At 41.9% G+C, this 17,766-nt stretch overlaps 1 protein-coding gene across 1 annotated transcript in view; it reads left to right on the top strand.

Moving 5' to 3' along the window:
* Window positions 1-17,766, top strand: part of CFAP91 (cilia and flagella associated protein 91) — a 34,173-nt gene extending 16,407 nt beyond the window's left edge. Inside the window, exons 11-18 of the mRNA XM_026103478.2 lie at window positions 835-951; window positions 3,777-3,848; window positions 5,470-5,616; window positions 8,688-8,909; window positions 10,166-10,314; window positions 11,541-11,632; window positions 14,882-15,216; window positions 17,575-17,766. Of these exons, the coding sequence (XP_025959263.1) occupies window positions 835-951; window positions 3,777-3,848; window positions 5,470-5,616; window positions 8,688-8,909; window positions 10,166-10,314; window positions 11,541-11,632; window positions 14,882-15,216; window positions 17,575-17,595 (1,155 nt within the window). The 3' untranslated portion in view covers window positions 17,596-17,766. The remainder of the gene's footprint in view (window positions 1-834; window positions 952-3,776; window positions 3,849-5,469; window positions 5,617-8,687; window positions 8,910-10,165; window positions 10,315-11,540; window positions 11,633-14,881; window positions 15,217-17,574) is intronic.

Here is a 17,766-nt window from a genome sequence, read left to right as displayed (position 1 = left end):
GGAAGAGTTTCAAAACATGTTCTGCAATGAAGGGGTCCTGGATCATTCAGTTCAATCCTGCACAGCCAGTGTATGTCATAGGAAGACATTTCACTGAAAAAGAACTACAGAATGGTGACCGTAAACTCTCCAAGTGGCCTCCTCCTTAAAATCTCCTGACCACAAAACATTTCCAAACTTCAATAACAAATGTGATATGTATAGTGAAAGGCAAAGAATTATTACCATGCTGTAGTGATACATAAACTGTGACTAAATCGTGATATTCTTTCCTGCTTTTCCAGTTTTGCAAGAATCTTACCTCTATCATATAGGAAAATGATTACTGTTTTTATCATTGCTTAAGCTGAGAAAGCAGCACACACAAGTACCTCTGCTTGCAGACAGCTTTCCAATTAATTTGTTCAATCAGATTCCCATTTTAAAATGAAAAATAAATCTGAAATATGCTTTCATTTAAGAACGTATTATATTAGAAATTAAGTTCATACCAATTCTGGATTAATTTTAAGTGCCTCAGCCTGCACATTTGCTGATGAGTTACTTGTAAATATAGTACAGTAAAGTATAGTACAGACTAAAACAGCTCTCACTTCTTCCCCCATGTTATTTTGAAACTCCCATTAGTATCTTCTGACCAGTGAACAACCTCATCTGCTGACCATATCCAGTTTTTCAATTGAGGTGATGTAAGAAATGAAAGCCACAAGCCTGAACAGTGCAGAATACTTTCAACTCCCTGTAGTCAGTGTGATCAGGAGCAGACAGTAGCCAGAGGACCGATCTTAATATTCTATCTAGCCCAGTTCTGATTACATTTTTTGGCTATTCCAGGCACTACTGGACAAGAAGAATAAAGTCAAGGAGCCAAAGAAGCCCCTTCGTTTCCTTGAAAAAGTAGAAAAACCTGTTCCTCGGCCCCCGACTCCAACCTTGGAAAAACCATCAATTGTAAGTGGGATTTTTTTAGTACTTTTTTTTTTCTGTTGATCCTTGATTGTTCCCTATCTGGTTATTAAATGAATGTCCAGAGGAGTAAAGAAGTCTTCTATCCTGATCTGACAACACTATTGTAATCCAGTGGAGCAATTAAGTTCAGTCCCACTGAAGTCATTTAGACTTTCGGTGCTTAGCACTGAGCATGCACTTCATTAATTTGCTGCAGTGATGCTCCTGCCAACATGCAGGATTCAGTCTTTGACGAGCATGCACCAGTTAATTGACAGTTCACAGAAAATGGTTCTTCTGTAGAAGTCAGAATAGCAGTAATGTGTCATGGAGTTGTGATATAGTCTAGGGAAAAAACAACTTATTAGGGAAGCTGCAATTTCTTTTCCTTTCTTGAAGTATTGTATTTCAGAGGTGGTTGCATCAGTGGATTGCTTTGTCTGCTTGTTAACACCATTTTCATGGTGCAGTAAGAATCAAACACAACTATCATTTAAAGTTGTGAGTTTAAGAAAGTCACACAACCATAAAAGGGAGAGAAAGGCTTGTTATGTTATCTGCACTATCTTCCTTTGTGCAGTATGGTTTATTGTGGTCTACACAGTCCATTTTAAGATCACTGAAATAAGAATATCTATTACTGCCCTTGGGAAGAGCTTTCCAAAGTTTCACTGACTCCTGTGTATTAGTTATTGTATTGCAGCAGTCCTAATTTAGCAGATTTTCAAGCATTTCCAGGTTACATGGTATTTTCTATATCAGAAAGATTTTTTTTCCCCACCAGCTGTAATCATGCTTGAGTCTATTTACAGATTATAACTTTTTTAGAAGAGTTCCAATACAATAGAACTTTAGCTAAATTAATTCTATCGACATTTGGTTTCTCCTCAAGTGTTCTCACGTGCGGACACATACGAGAGTGGAGCTCTCTGGTGAAACTCCATCTGTACAATCAGGCCACTTCAGCCCCTGAAAGGCTGCCCTAAAATGTTCTGTCTTGCAGAATCCAAACAAGGTTTCTCCTACTGAACATCCTTCCTAGCTGGCTGCTAGAAGCTCTGAAAGCAAGGTTCTTCTCTGTTAATGCTTCTCTGCTTGCCCTGTAGAGATACCAGAACCAACTGCTAACTGCTCCAGACTCTGGTGGAGATCCTCACCTGGAGAGGAGGATCTCAAAGGGAAAGTGGGCTGGAGTGGCAGGCTGTTGACATGGACCACAAGGGATATAAAAGAAAGTGGAGAGAATGGAGACACTACTGCAGGCCTCTTCAACGCCTCGCCTTCTCCACCAGTCATTTCTTATGCACTTATCAGCCCCAACATGCTTACAGAGCACCTCTCAATCCCTTCACCTTACTCTCTCGCAGCCTCCTCTTGTTCTCAGCTGAATCCTAGATCCTTCAAGACCCTAGATCCTCTTTTTTCCCTATAGGGCATGATAGACTTTCTGTCTCCCCTCTCTCTTTCCTGCTGTTTTGCAGCAAGTAGATGGAGAAGCTAGTGATTATCCTTGCTAAGGCGTCATTTGCAACACTGAACAATACAATTACAAGTACCAAGAACTGCATCCCACAACAATTTAAACTAAACCTTACAGCAGTTTGGCTTACCTGTCCAGTGTATGTGTAGGCTGTCTCCATTTCCAAAAACTCTGTTCTGAAGGGATTTGGGGCCTCACTTCCTTCTGCAGCCAGGTGATGTGGTACAGCTTAGCTCTCTAACTGGGCTGGAAATTCATCCCTTCTTTCTGGAGAAAAAGAACAGACCAAATCATAAAACAGTCCTTTGCCTATTCTGCTTTGGTCCTCTTTAGTGGTGTTGTGGAAAGGAAGGAATGCTTTCTTTTGCTTTTGGAATACTTCTTAGTCTGCAACACGTAAGAAAAAGCAGACACTAAAATTCAAGCTCACACCCCTTCTCTCATCCTACGCTCTTCCCTCTTCTTCCAGCACTTCTAAAATATCACATTTCAATTCAGACCTCACAGGCTGTCTTTGCTCTATTAAAAAGCTTCCTTCTTGCAATATTAAGATTCCCTTTAATCTTTTTGGGGTACCTTATGGACTCTTTCCTCCTGCTAGTGTCTAAGACCCCTCAGCAAGAAAAAATGCTGCCAGCTGTGCTTCCTATATTTAAAATAAGCCAAAATTTTATCTCCTGTAGTCATAGTCCCTTACCCACTACACCTCATCCTTCTTCCAGATTGGTATCACTCACACAATGCTAGGCCAGTAACCCCCTCAAAGAGACAAATTGCAATATGAGGTAATTCATTTTACTTACTTCCAAATAGTCAGTCTCTGAGTCTTAAAAGATTTTTCTTCTCATATTTATTCCAGTGGTGACCATTATTGGAGTAACTCAGTAAATTTATGTTCCCTTTTAATTTAATCCCTTTATTTATGGTTAACAGCTCTTTTGCACCTCCTAAAATAATTCTTCTCCCTCCATAGTGTCTTGACCTGTAAATTCATGTAGCTGATGATCGTTCTGCCAACTCAGTCAAGCTACAAATAGTACTTTTAATACATAAAGTAATTTTCTCTATCAACACCTCCTTGTCATTAGGTACTCTTTAAAGACCCTCTAAAAACTCCAGCAGAGTCTTTCTCCTCCATCTCTTGTGAAACAGGGAAGTATGTATTATTCTGACTCATCTCCCTTTCCTCAGGAATCAGAAGCAGGGTGTTCAGAAGCAACTGGGGAAAAAGACGGATATGAATTAGATTTTTTTGATAGTTAGATGGATGATATATAGAAATCTTCACCTGTATTTTTCCCAAAAGAAATGATTAATTAGGGTGTGGATATTTGTTGTGTTTTGGCAGGAGGAAGAGGAAACAGAACTGGCAGTGATTTGTTTGCAGAAGTTGCTCCGAGGAAGGGCTATTCAGAACATGGTATTCTGTGCCTCTTTGTTTATGTCTGTCTTCAGAATGATGATGGGGATGACTGAAGGTGTGCTTTTACAATCTTTCTTCCACAGAACTAATCAAGGGCAATGAAGCTTCTGCAGCTTCCTCTTGTATGTTATCTCAAGTTCTTCAAGGCTTTGCTCTCCAGCCCAAACTTCTTACAGGAACTTCTAGGTTCCCAGATATGAGTGTCTCCCTGTGCCAGCCATTCCCCACACTGAGCTGTTTAATTAGATGCTCAATAGCAGAATTACTCAGATGGCAAATTCTATATTAGATCTGGTGCATGAGTACATTTTGCCTTGATTATGCCAAGATCTCAGACATGCAAAACCTCCCACATGCCCTCCAGTAGGGCAGCTTTTATTTCTTACCATCTTCCCAATTTTCTGGGATGGTGAGCTGAACCTTCTTAAATGTTGAAACAGACTACTATGATTACCAGCAATGAAAGCAGTGTACAGACCTCATCATTCTGCTTCCAGTGGAGTAGAAGTAGGCCTAGGTTTAAATTAATCGAGTAGTCCTGGTTTGAGCTTCATATTAAGCAAGTCTCTCACTTTGATCAGACCAGTTCAGATAGCTGGTTTTCATGCCTGCTGCTTCTGTGTCATTGTTTGTGAAGTGTTCCCATGTGGGACACTGACCTGAGCTTTAGTTAACAATGCAATTCTGAGAGTGGCTTAAGGTGAAGCTTAGACTTCCCAAGTCTTCTCTGGCTCTGTGGTGATCTGTGAGAATGAGGTTCGACTCCATTGCAGGGCTGTTGATTTTCAGAAGATTTTTTGAGAGCCATGAAATGTCCCATTATTTTTAGGACTCTCACTTCCAGCTGCTACTGGCTCAGAAATACCTGACTCAGTTGTGAGAATGCTGTGAACAAGATTGACTGATCCTGTTTTGCTCACCTACTTGCAAGCCTTACCTCCCCATGCTGCATGCATAAGTCCTGTTAGCAGTGAGGGGGAATGGAAAGAAGAGTGTGTCAGGCAAGTGGTAGGCTACAGAACCCCATAATAGGGACAGCAACAGTTTCAATAACCTCCGCACCAACTTATTGCTTTGCACTGTTACTGGATTCCCTCAAAAGGAATATCCTTCCAAGAACAGTGAATACTGAAACAGGAGACATTTAACTCAGGACTGAGAAAAAGGTGCAATGCTCATAATGGGAAACTTCAACAATTAGGCCAGTATAACAGGATACCAAGAAGGATATGGCCCTATTAGATAAGGACAAACTTGACCCTGGTTTTGCTGTTCTCCGTTCAGGTAGTTTGAGTTCTGGGCGAGCCCTAGCAGAACCAGAAAATAATTCTCTTGTAATAAAGTAGCAGTGGGTCATCTTCCATGCAGGAAGTTTTAGGCAAGGTTTAACTGACAGATGTAGTGTAACAAATGTGGCCACACATTTGTTACAGAGTTTTTCATTTCTCATTGGGAGTATGAGGGAAATTCCCGAGCTCTTCAGATGCTAACAACAAAGAACTAGGTCTTGGGAACAGCTGACCCTGTGGCTTGGAAGAAAAGGGTGTTCTCTGCTGGCAAAATACTTTGATCTATATCCTCCATTTAATTTGCCTCATTGTTTAACTATATTTAAAAGATGTTTGAAGGGAAGGAGAAGCGGCTGGAACTGATTCGAGAACTGCGCACCACTCACACACTTCAGGAGGACGTCCAGCTGCTTATGAAGGCAGAGAAGCGAGCGACACTGGCCTTACAGCAACAGCACGACTTGCAAATGCACAAGGTTTGCCTATAAACATGGAGCGGCTGATTTGTCACACTCCTGAGTGCAGCACCACCAACACTCTTATATTTAATTTCTTTATGTTTTCTATTATCCAAAGTGCAGAAACCATCCCAACTTGCTCAAGTGCCCTAGCAGAGGCCAAGGTTTGAATGCCTGAGGGGCTAAATTGCTCTCACTGCTGTGGGGCTCTAGTGATCTCAGAAACAGACTGAGGCACCCCAATCACAGCTGCTACACAGGCTGTACTTGCTTTCTGCCCCAAAAGAGCACTTACTTATATTTCCAGGTCTCTGAATAAACTACATTGTCAGATGAACCTGAGTTTACTCATATTTCAGTCCTTTTGACTGGTGCTGTGACTTGGCATCACAACACGTCACCCCTGTCAGCTGTTTTCCTGAATGTGTGTTACTGCTATGTCATTGCCCTGTCCTCTTTCTAGCTCGGCACCCTCTCAGGCTCCCACTCAGGCAGAAATCATCACAAAAGAAGCCAAAGTGGATTTACTTCATAAATTTTGCTGGGCTTGAGACTTTTAGCACCTCAGCAATGGAGTCACTTTGCTGTAGTTGCCACTGTTCTGGATCCATCCAGTACCAAGAATCTAGTGAGAGCTGATGATAAAAAATCTGACCCTATTTCCTTGCAGGGCCACAACCTTCCAGAGAAAAGTGAATCAAATGGCAGACTCTGGTCTGAAATGGTTCATAAATAAATTTTGTCCAGACTTCTCCGTATCCCAAGATATATAGTCTCTCCCATATTCCTGCAGCTTATCCTATAGTCCTTACCACTCTTGTGGTATTGCAGAGACCAGCTGTGAGGCAATTCTGCAGGTTTCAGATTATGATAACAGCATATACTGGCTGGCTGGCCTGGCAGAGATGGAGCCAGCCCACTGCTTACTGCTGGGTGGGCAGCTATAAAATTTCCTCTCAGAGCTCAGTAAAAATTGAACTGAGTGATTGTGTTATAGTGTTTATCATTTCTAGATGCCTCCTCATATACAGAGAGCCTAGGTGTGGAACTCAGGAATACAGAACACCAGAAGATTATAGAAAAACAATTTCTTCTACTGAATTAAGAAAAATAAAGCATAGAGGCCTTAGGCATGAGGAACTTGAAATGGTTCTTCTTTTCTGGAAGCCCAGGTAAGAGTGAAGGAGAGACCAGTTCAGACATCATGATGACATTCAGAAAGAAAGAAAGAGCAAAGAGTAAAGATGCTGACCTCTGGTCTCAGAATCTCCTTTTAGGAGAGACACTATCCCCCTCTGCTGGTATCTACCCCTTCTACCTGTTGCTTTTGTTTTCCTGGGTCCCCAAAGGCACACAGTCCAAGGCTCAGTTCTTTTAACATTTTGAACTTTAAGTCTCTCTGGAATGCAAGACCAGTAGTTTTCTCTGTGTGTGGATATTTTAGAAAGTCACTGATGATTCACAGTTCTTTCTTTAGTTCTTGGTGGTCACAACTTTTTTTAGATTTTTTTTTTGAACTTTCTGGTTTAAAAGAGACATCTTTCAAGAAATGCTTTGTGCAGAAGGAAGACTGAAATGCCAAGTAAAATGGTTAAAGGTGAGGGTTAGAAATCTCTAACATGATGTAAAACAGAATTTTAAGATTGTTCCTGGGTTGTTTTCCTGGTTTTAGACACAGCACCTTGAGCAATGAGGAGAAAAAAGTATATTAGTCCCATGTTATCCCTCTCTCTAGGACAGTGCAGTTACTGCATTACCTTCCTCCGTCTTCACACCCACAGGCCAAGCAGCGTCACTTCTAGATGTGTGTGACATTGACAGTCCCACTCTCCTTGAAACACTGCACAACAGTATGAGAAAGCTGATTTATTACCACTTGTCTGGGATATTTCAGCTCCATTTGGTTTTGTGTGAGTTTTACATTCCAGCCTACTCTGTTACTGCCTCTTTATTGCAACAGAAGTGCAGCATCCCAGCCAGCTCCACACATTCCCTCCTGCCAAGGATCATGGCTTCATAGCCTGAACTGGAAATAACTAACTTACCAAAGATCTTGTCCCTTTTCACAGTGGGATCACAGATACAGAACCCATAAAATATGATGTGCTTGGAGCAAGGAGGAAATGGCACAGAAGTGCCAAACACCTTGGCTCTGTTCTCAACTTTGTCACAGACTTTCTGACCTGATTTTCCATTACCTGGAATTTTGAGTTCTCATTTGCACTTCTGCAAATTCAGTATAATTACTGCTGATTTGAATTTGATAGCAGCTACTGCTTAACTTGTATAGTTTTAGGTAACAACTTAATACCTAAAGCTGTAGAGACTAATGACTCCTGTTTGACCTCAGCAAGTTATATCACTTTGGTTGCATCATCAGTGTCCACCCAAAGATGTACCATTTTGCTGAGGTGACTTTGAACTTTAACAAAAATTGTGAATCCTCAGAATAGGATAGAAATGTGGCTATATGCACAATTGCACAGTTCCCTAAACCTCTACTCAAGCTCCCTGTCCATAAAGACAGAGATTTTGTTTTCCGCATGCTAGATAGATGCTGCATTTGCAACTTTTGATCCTATTTTTCTGTCTTAGTCCAGCTAAGCTTAGCACAGAAAGATGGAGGGTATGCAGTTGAAGTCAGTTCATTGTCACTTTTATACCTCCCATTTCTTGGTCTGGGAAATAGAGCAGTTCCCAATAACAAACAGACGGGCTCAGTAACTGTTCTGATTATACTCTCAGCCACAACAACAGCTCATAATAGCTGGAATACAATGCAGCTAGTATTTTGTCTCCTCCCACCCACCCAAGCGTAGGAGCTGCCTGTCCTAGTGCAACAGGATTGGGACTATTCCCAGACTGACTAGTTTTGTCATCCTTTAGCCTCTTTATGCCACCAGAGCCAGTATACAAGAACCTTACATTATACAGAATCCAGGCCAGTGTATGTAAAACAAAAAGAATGCAAAACTCCTAGGTTTGCCCCATGGCTGGGTTGAGTGGATGCTGCAGAGCTGTTTCACATGCCTGTGGTCAGAGGAACATTCCTGTGGTTTGTAACACAGTTCTTTTGCATTTTTTTAAAGCTATCACAAATGGAAAACCACTTGGCCTGGGCAGAAGGCAGGACATTGGCAAATATGTTTGATTTCCTCTCTAAAGAGCTGTTGAGGCTGCAAGAAGAGCGGAAGATCCACGCTTTCGTCATGCTGGCTGAGAGGCAGCGGCGAATGCGGGAAGCAGAGGAGAGTGGACGCCGCCAGGTGGAAGAGATGCAGCGACAGGAAGAGGATGAGATTTTCAGACAGGTAAGAGAGGGAGAGTGTTGGGACTGTGGGCAGCTTCAAGGAACTGCCTCCCTGCAGGAAGATCCAGCTGGAAAGGAAATGGTTGAAGCACTGACTTAGGTGATGGCTAGTTTTAAACTGGAGGGGGAAGTCTTAGTGAAGAGGGTGATTCCCTCCTCATAGAGTCATCTCCATTAAATAAAGGATAATCTGAATGCACCAACAGACAGTGCTGCTATTCTTTCTGTCACATCTCATGAATGGAGGTAGGTTTCCAAACTTACACAAAATGCACCTATGGAGAGCATATGTACCCAAATAATCTTTAGAACTAATGTTTTGTCATAACTTGGCCTGTTCAGCAGAACTATTAGGTGTTCTCCTACAGAGAATGCCTTTGAGCAAATTTTGGAAAGAATTTGCCCCCTAAAAGTGGACTGCCTGTAACAAGGAGTGCCATAACAAGAGTTATTTTGAAGCGATGATAATGGATAGCATAACCTTGAAATCCAGAAGCAGAGATCCTGAGATTACCCTATTCTATAACTACCTTATAGTTCTACTCCTATATCCTAACTCCTGTCTGCATGAAGCCTATTTCTCCCTGTTGAAAGGAATGAGTGGGAGCCTAATTGACTAAACCAATAATTTTCAAACTTTGTGGGAGAAGGTTAATACAAAGAGAGTCTGAAATCACGTTTAAAAAAATTTTATCTATTTTTTTAATCTCTTTTCTGCTTCTCTGAGTGGGAGGCAAAGAGGGTCAAAGTGCAGTAAGCTTATGCCCTTCAGACTAGCAGAAGGAACAGGCTTATTTCTAGAATCTCTGCCCTACATCCCTTACGAGGCAACCAATATGTTTATCTTACTCACATTACTTTGACTATCTTGATGGAACCTTTTCCTTCAGGATTTGTGTGAATGAAACCTGATTAATTTACTGAAGCCAATACTGGTGATGGTTGTTTGGCAGTTATTCAGGGGACCATGAGAACTGAGGAAGCAACTGCCATTGCATTCACAGAACTAACCTGCGGAAGAATTGGAGAGTAGATCTGCCAGTAAATGTTTTACTTCTAGCACTGGCTCTTTCTTGCACTTGTTTGTATTCAGTTCATTCTCAAAAAGAGTTATTAGAGAAGAAATTTTTACACAAGTTGTCCTTCTCAGAAAGCACTGCTGAAAACAATCCATGGCCCTTGCTTCTCTGGAAATCTGGTTCCACCCACCTGTCATAGCAATAACCAGTAAAAATAGTATCTTGGTGTTTTTTCTAGGTAATCAAAGTGCACCAGAGCACTGTTGACTCCTACTTGGAAGACATTATCCTGAGCAGCATGGAGAATACAGCTGAAGAACAAGCCAGGGAAGAGATTCAGAGAATGGCTGTAGAAATCAATGACATTGCTTACGAAATGGAAAATCGGTATGCTCTTAAAATGCACATTAGAGGCTGTTTGCAGCAGTTTAGAACATGCCTAAGCATCTGCATCTGTACTTACATCTCTAATCTAAGACATAGGAAGTGTAGAGCAATACTGTTCATGGCCACTTCGTTAGTGTGAAAGTTGTATGGGTACCACACTGTTACTATCTGGTATACACATATAAATCGGTCAAAGCTTTATTTTCCTACAGCATGTGCCAGATTCCCTTTGCAAATCACTTTTGGGATCTGTGAATCACCTTTTTTAGACTTCTTCATGCCAATGAGAGGCAGTGACAGCACTTTAAGTGAATCTGGGAACTGCCTAAAGCAATACCCATTCACATTGGTCTTTTCATTTATTTACAGTACTACAGAAAATTGGTTTGAAAGAGATGCTAATGATACAGCTATACAGCAATCTTTCATTCTGGGGTGGCTGTTCTTTAGGAAACTGCCAATTTCCAGGGGGGTCAGTCATACTGATGGCTGCCTGACAAGGCACGCTGAGTATAGTAAGTTGTTGGGAACACCACTGTCTTGTGTTTGGCTGGGGCATCAACAGTGAATACTTTTTAGGACCCGCCAAACCTCCAGTTCAGTTTCTATGTGCTTTTTTGGAACTGAGACATGAAAATCCCAATGACACAGTGACTCTCCTATGGTACAGCAGCTGTGTATTTTGTAACCAGATGAATATGAATGTTGAAATCCTTGGGGAGAATTAACTGTAGATAATGCATGCAGACCCTGGGCCAATTGGGAACCCACCAAATACTGGCATGGAAAAGAGCATGGGGACCAGCCAAATGCAAAGTCACAAAAGGGAAGAATTTAGCAAACTCAGCAACAGACCACAGACTAAATTGACAAAGACCAAAATCCTCAGAGGTATCTGTGTGTCTAGCTCAGTTTGAAATGAGTGAAAGCTGGATTCCTAAATACCTCTGAGCATCAGGAATCTGGGGTGATCTTCTCTCCTGAAATATTGCTTTTCCAATACAATATTGAACACACTGGCAGCCCTGTACAGAGGGGAATTATCAGTCACACTGTCACTGCTGTGCACTATTTTATGAGATAAACAGATACCCAGCTGACAATTACTGCCATGAGAATACACTCACTTGAAAATAGTGAGAATATTTGTAAGGGAATCGTGTTTGCAGGGGTGATCTGGAAAGAAAAGTAAAATACTGACATCACACCCTGTGTCTGTTCTGTAGTCGAACACACCTACAGTCAGAAGAGATTGTAGCAGAACTGGTTTATAGTTTCCTGATTCCAGAGGTTGAGAAAATCTCTGTCAAAGAAAAAGGTAAGGAGTCCAGTAGTTTTATTCTCTTCTTGAATTGGTTCACCCTCCTTGCTCCAGCTCAGCAGAAGAAAAGCCCACTCCCAAAAGCTGTCTCAGTTCTCTGAGATTCCTCTTTTGCACTCTGCAGGTAGAAAGTTAGCCCTCTGACCCCTCTTCACAGATTTCTCATGAGCCTTAGTCTTAAAATGGTGGCCCAAATTCAGACCTAAAGTAATCTGGTGGAACTTTAACAGTAAAACTACAGGAAATGAAAAGCCCATTGTACCTTCAAAAATAAACTGGAAAAAGTCATGAAGTAGCATAGCTGTGAATAATCTATTATATGGCAATTTGTAAAAACTGCAGAAGTCATTAACAGGCAGATTACTTAAATATATGTAGAAGTAAGATTACATGTTTCCCTCTGCCTTTTTTCCAATTGGTCAAGAAGTAAATGCAAAGATAAGGTTTTAGAGTTGACTATAGTGGCACCATATTTTAAGTGGATAATTTTGCAGTTTTAAAGGATGTTTCTGTTTAGTCAAAATGGAATAGAATCCTTCAAAATACAGAGACGAAGGCCCTGGAAACCCACATATTACACCGAGGATCAAAAATAAATAGCTGTTCTTAACTGGAAGGTTTCCACTAACTAGCACACTCAGAAGACTGTGACTAAACCAGTCATCCATATAAAGTGAATATAACCTATCAAAAACAATTGTATCAAGACAGAGTCTGACGTGGCCTTTGCCTTAGTGTCTTTCACTGACTTAGGAACAAAAACACTAAGTTTATTGCTTTTTTGTTTTGTTAATGAAAATACAAATCCTGCAAACACCTTTTGTGATCTCTGAATTGTGCAAAGTTCCTTCTTCCTGGTGTCTGTTTATCACCAACAACAGTAACTATTCAGCAGCAGGCAATACTTTCTAAGCTTAATCAGCTCCCTTCTTCTTAGTCTTCCTGGATCTGCAAGCCTACCAAAGCAAGGCAAAGTAATTTTGGTAAGTGAAGTCTGTAGCTCAGGCACTAACACACACAGGTTAGCTCATCTCAGAAAGAGAAGATGTAGAGATGGCCTAGGATTCTGGACGTAAGGAAGAACTGTCAAGCAGAGGAAGCAAGAAAATACTTATTGGGTTTAAATGTAACAGCAGCTGATGAATTAAGCACCTCAGAAGCGCTCCCAAGCGACAGAGGAAGAGATCTCCAAAATCTGGGATAGCTACAGGGGATCTGTCTGGAAGGCATAGTTAGACCTATGCAAAATTAAAATGGAGGCTGGAAGAAGAGCTAGAAATAAAGTGATAAAATGATAAGGTACAAGAGCTCCTTCAAAAATGGTCAAATGAAACTTGCCACAATATTCTTGTGGCAGCAACAGTCACATGTCTCAAAGAGACCTTGCTCATACTCTCTTCTGCTATTGCTGCCTTGAGTGGGATAGACCCCTGCATTTAAGAGCTAGCTGAGTTCTATCAAACATATGCTCTGGAGAACAGGCCCTGCCATGAGCCTCCTGCAGAGTGGTATCTTCAGAGAAGCAGAATCATCGCATAAGTAGCTTTTCCATGTAAATCCAAAGAAATAGCATCAGAAAAATGCCATTTGAACTCGTGAACACATCAGTGTGTTGCATTTCTATTGCAGCTTTTAAAGCTTTTGCTAGAGCAAGCCAGATTAGTCATTATGAAACTCTATTTGTTTTAGCCACCTGGCACATGCTTGAGCACATAACTTCCTTGAAATTAGCAGGAAGTGATCTGAGGTCAGCAGCTGACTGGCCTGCCAGAGGAGCAAATCTATTTGTATAATAAAAAGCTGAGGACCTACAAGTTCCACATTTGCCTACAATTTAGCTTCCCCTTATACAGATCTCTTTCTTTCACCATTACTTAGCCTTCTTTTCCTTTGTTTTTTTTCTCTTGAGCATCTCTCCCATTCTTCTGCACAAAAGCAGGCATTATCCAATACCGGCCCATCCTGAGACACGTCTGCCCCTCGCTTCTAAACTCTCTCTTTGGAGCTAGAAGGCAATGTGTTGATACGAAAAAATTTGCTTTTAAAAGGACAAAACTCACCCAGCAATTTAAGCCTTCTTTGTTCTAGAATTCACTGTGAATGAAGGAAAGGACTGCAGCAATACCAAGAGAGGTAATAGTTTATACAGTGGTGCATGAACAGCTGAAGTCAAAATGCATTGGATGGAGGATGTTATTCTGGGAATTGAGAGCTGGCTGGTGAAGGGCAGCTTATCAAATGCAAGTTAGATCCAGTTGTCTTCATTGTCAACTGAATGGACCTGGGAGATGGACAAAATATAAAAAGGATGGATTAGTAAAGTTCAGCTACTGAGTCAGCAAGTGAGGTCTGTCTGAACCGTTGCAGTGACAGTATGCAGGACCGTATGACACATACAAGACACCAGTGATTCAGAGTTCACAGTTAAAATACAGCTCAGCGTTACAGTGTAAACAGACCAAAATCACAAGGAAGTCTTGGACTTTTGCAGGGAAGTGATGTGAGTAGAACCACAGCTTATTCCTGCAATGCTCCCCATCCCCTCTTTACAAGCATACAGTATTTAAATCCTGATGTTTGTTTACGAACATCTTAAGCCTAGTAAGGAAAAGAGGGAATGAAGAACAGTGAGGAAAAAATGAAGAGAAGAGAACTGTAAGGTGAATGGTTTAGCTTGGGTAATTAGCTCCCAAGAGGTGGTCTGGAAATATGTACAAACTAGATTGGATGAAAACTGTAAAACACAGCAAAGAACAATCCTTTAGTAGCAAAAGGGAGATGATAAAGTAGGTGATTTAATGAGTCTATACTGTCTCCAGGTCTATCAACTCCATAAGGGTTTCTCTGTGCAGGCAGAATTGTGACACAGAAGAGGGCAGATTTCAGCTCAAGTCTTCCAGACACCTGCTGCAGTTAACAAACACTGAAGGAGAAATTATTTTAAAGCCTGAATACATAGTGGGCAATTCTGCCCTAAGCTGGAAAGGAAAACACTTGGCCTGTGCTTCCCACTGTGAGGGGTTGTCTTCAAAGGGAAGTGCAAAGTTGGTTGCTGCTATTAGGTGGCAGTAGAACCCTGTCGGCCAGAGTCAGAAGGACGTCTTTTTTTTTTTTTTTTTTTTTCCCCGCCCTGAAATTGGCTTTTCCACAGCTGCAGAAAGCTAAAAGCTATCCCTTCCTTCTCCCCCACAGAGACCACTTTGCTGTACCTTTCCAAGTAAAAGCCTTTCCTCTTTTTATGCACAGTGAGGCAGTCCCAAAGAAAACACATCAGTGCTGCTCATGAGATCATCCACAGCGGGACAGAGAGAGTAGTGGCCGATCTGGCTTTGCATCAGGAGACATCTGCCAGCAAGACGAAGGGAGATTCTTCTGCTGCGACAGCTAGCACTGCTTCGAGCAGGACAACTGCTGGACTGAGTGCAACAGATAGCACTTACTCCATTCCAGTCACCCACGAACTGTCTAAACTTCTGGGTGACGAAAGCCCAGGAGAGACAGCAGAGACCCAGACAGCAGAGACCCATTCGGATGTATCAGACATGGAAGACACAGCCTCCAAGAGACAGAAGATGAGCAAGGTGAGTTTCCCTTTCCCTCTGTGGTTTGAGCTCAGAGCATGGAGAAGGAGAGGGAAGCACATTATATCTACTTTTTTCAGGGCATCCAGGATGGAAAAACATCTCCCTCCTTTGGGCTATCCCTCCTGCCAGCAATGTTGTCCTGGAATCACTCTGTGTACATTTCAATGTGACATCCTCCATCTAACCCCCAATATCTAGCTTTGGACTATCACCAAAAAGAGTAATTTACTGCTTGACACACAAAGGGGCATTTAAAACATTGCTTCGCTACCTTACCTCTTCTAATTACTAAAAGAAGTTAGAGTGAGAGATTCAGTGTTAGCATCCCTTGCTTGTCCTTCTGGCACAGACCTATAGAGTTCTGCACCTGGGCTTTTGATAGTGTTTCCTTGCTTCAAGAGCATTAAATGAAAAAATGTTCCAGCTGTGGGAAATTTTGAGTTGAGACCATTCATAACATCTTTTCTCAAGCGTATGCCACTGACTTCCGTAGTTGATTAAAGCAAAGAATGGATTCCTGCGTTAGTTCTACTACTAAGCACTGAAGCTGAATAAAAGCTACCCTTGACAGGCTACTAGTAAGGGTCAGATCTTGCATCATCTTTCCACATAATTAGCCCTTGCTTAGCTCAGCAGAGTGGTTTCTGGCAAGCCAGCAGTGTCTGGCACTAATAACTAAAGGTAGGTGATAGCAGAATGACGTGGGGCTGATGTAGCTTGTGCAAAGAACACATTAACCAGTGCTCATGGCTTTTCCAGAAATGTTACTCTTTGGGCTGACCATCTAGCTCCTTGTCATCCCAAAGGAGAACATTTCTGACAAGAATCCTATTTCTTAGAACAGGGAGCACACTGTTAGTCGCTCTGGCTTTCTGGTTCCATGAGGCTATGCAAAACAGGATGCTGATTTTGCCTTGTTTGCAAGCATGGGGGTGCTCCAAGTCAGAATGTGAGAAATCAGCAGGCTGCAGACAGGCACAGTGCATCTGATCAGAGAGCTGTCAGGGACTTGCACATCTCTTGAGCATTCATCTGTCAAAATTCTTGAAATCTGTGGGTTTTGCATCTCAAACCTACATTTATACCAGTACCAACATCGAATGCACCAGTTTTTGGAGGAAAAGGCACACCCATAAATAAACACCCAAAATGCTTACTCATTGATGCTCTAGCTACTATTTATGCAGCAAATAGCAGTATTAGCTCTCACAGATAATGTAATAATGGGCTGATATCTGTGCACTTCCATCATTTATCTCTGTGACTGATAGCCCATTCTTTGTGCTGGCTTCCAGGTATTTTGTCTGTAAAGCCTATAGTCCAGCTAACTAATTCCAAACATAGCTGTGTCCCTTCAAAACACAAACCAGCAGCTCTTTAAGAATTCAGGCTTACTAGTGCATTCCTAGAAAAATTTTGCATCAGGCCTCCTTTCTGTGGATTTTTTTTTTGGGGGGGGGGGGGATGGGGAGAAAGAGAAAACAACAAAGAAAAAGACTGAATACCCCAGTATTCCACTGAGCTGAAGAATTAGAGAGAGGAAACTAAGAGAGCTGCACCAAAAAACCTTTGCTGAGCTCTAGGTCACTGATTCGGGGCACTGGGCGGCTGGTGGAGGCAGGCAGCCTGGCTAAGTATTGCAGAAGCAGGCAGGAGTCCAAGATGGGTGATGAGATCCTGTTAGGATTCTGTGATGATCCTTTTAGGGATTAAGGATTTGGAAAAATTCTCGTAGCGTGGGTAGCTAGTCAGTAAAAGTGAAAGTAGCAAATGCAAAAACACTGAAAGAAACACTCTTCACACTGTGAGAAGAGAGGCTGTATCAGGTATTGGCTCTGTTGCCTCAGGCCACCTTGGACAAATTTAGCCAGATGATTAAAAGAGAGGGGATAACATGAATCATAAGCTCCAATGTAATAAGAGAGACATGGAAAACTTGAGGCAGCAAAACAATAAAGTAGGAAGACCAGTGCTGTGAAGCATTTACTGTGTTTCTAAGATCATATGCTGAAATAAATATTCTCCGTGTGGCTTATCAAACAATATGATATGGGTTTAAAAAGGCAAGAAGTGCTAACATGTGTGGGAATGAATGTAGGTGTTTCTGTGTTCTAGTCTTCTCCAGTGATACAGCTTTCTGCATGACAGCAAGGGGGCAGGGGACTCTGGATGCTATGCACAGGCTGAGCTATAAATGTCTTGGCTTCTGTTATGATTTCAGGGACACTGTCAGGGTAAGGCAGTCTTTTCCACATGATGTTGCATAGCGTGTAAACTGAAGGCCATGGCAGGATTCCCGCAGGACTTCTGCTCTGGAAACTGCTTTCAATTGCCATGTGCATTTTTTTTTTCCAGGCTTCGCCGAATGTGCTGTGAGGAAGAAAACTAGCACAGTGAGAGGGAACTGGGATCATAAATCAACAACAGGAGAATGCACCATTCCCTCTCCTAGAAGAACCAGAACTACCCTGGGGAGGAGCTCGTATCTGAAACAAACACAGCAGATGCCTTCGGGGCTGTACCAATAAAATGGGAACACTGGGGAAA

This window comes from Dromaius novaehollandiae, chromosome 1, assembly GCF_036370855.1.
Source record: "Dromaius novaehollandiae isolate bDroNov1 chromosome 1, bDroNov1.hap1, whole genome shotgun sequence".
In the NCBI taxonomy this organism is placed as follows: domain Eukaryota; kingdom Metazoa; phylum Chordata; class Aves; order Casuariiformes; family Dromaiidae; genus Dromaius; species Dromaius novaehollandiae.
Note: the sequence above shows the minus strand (reverse complement) of the source record. Positions and strands in the feature narration are given on the sequence as shown.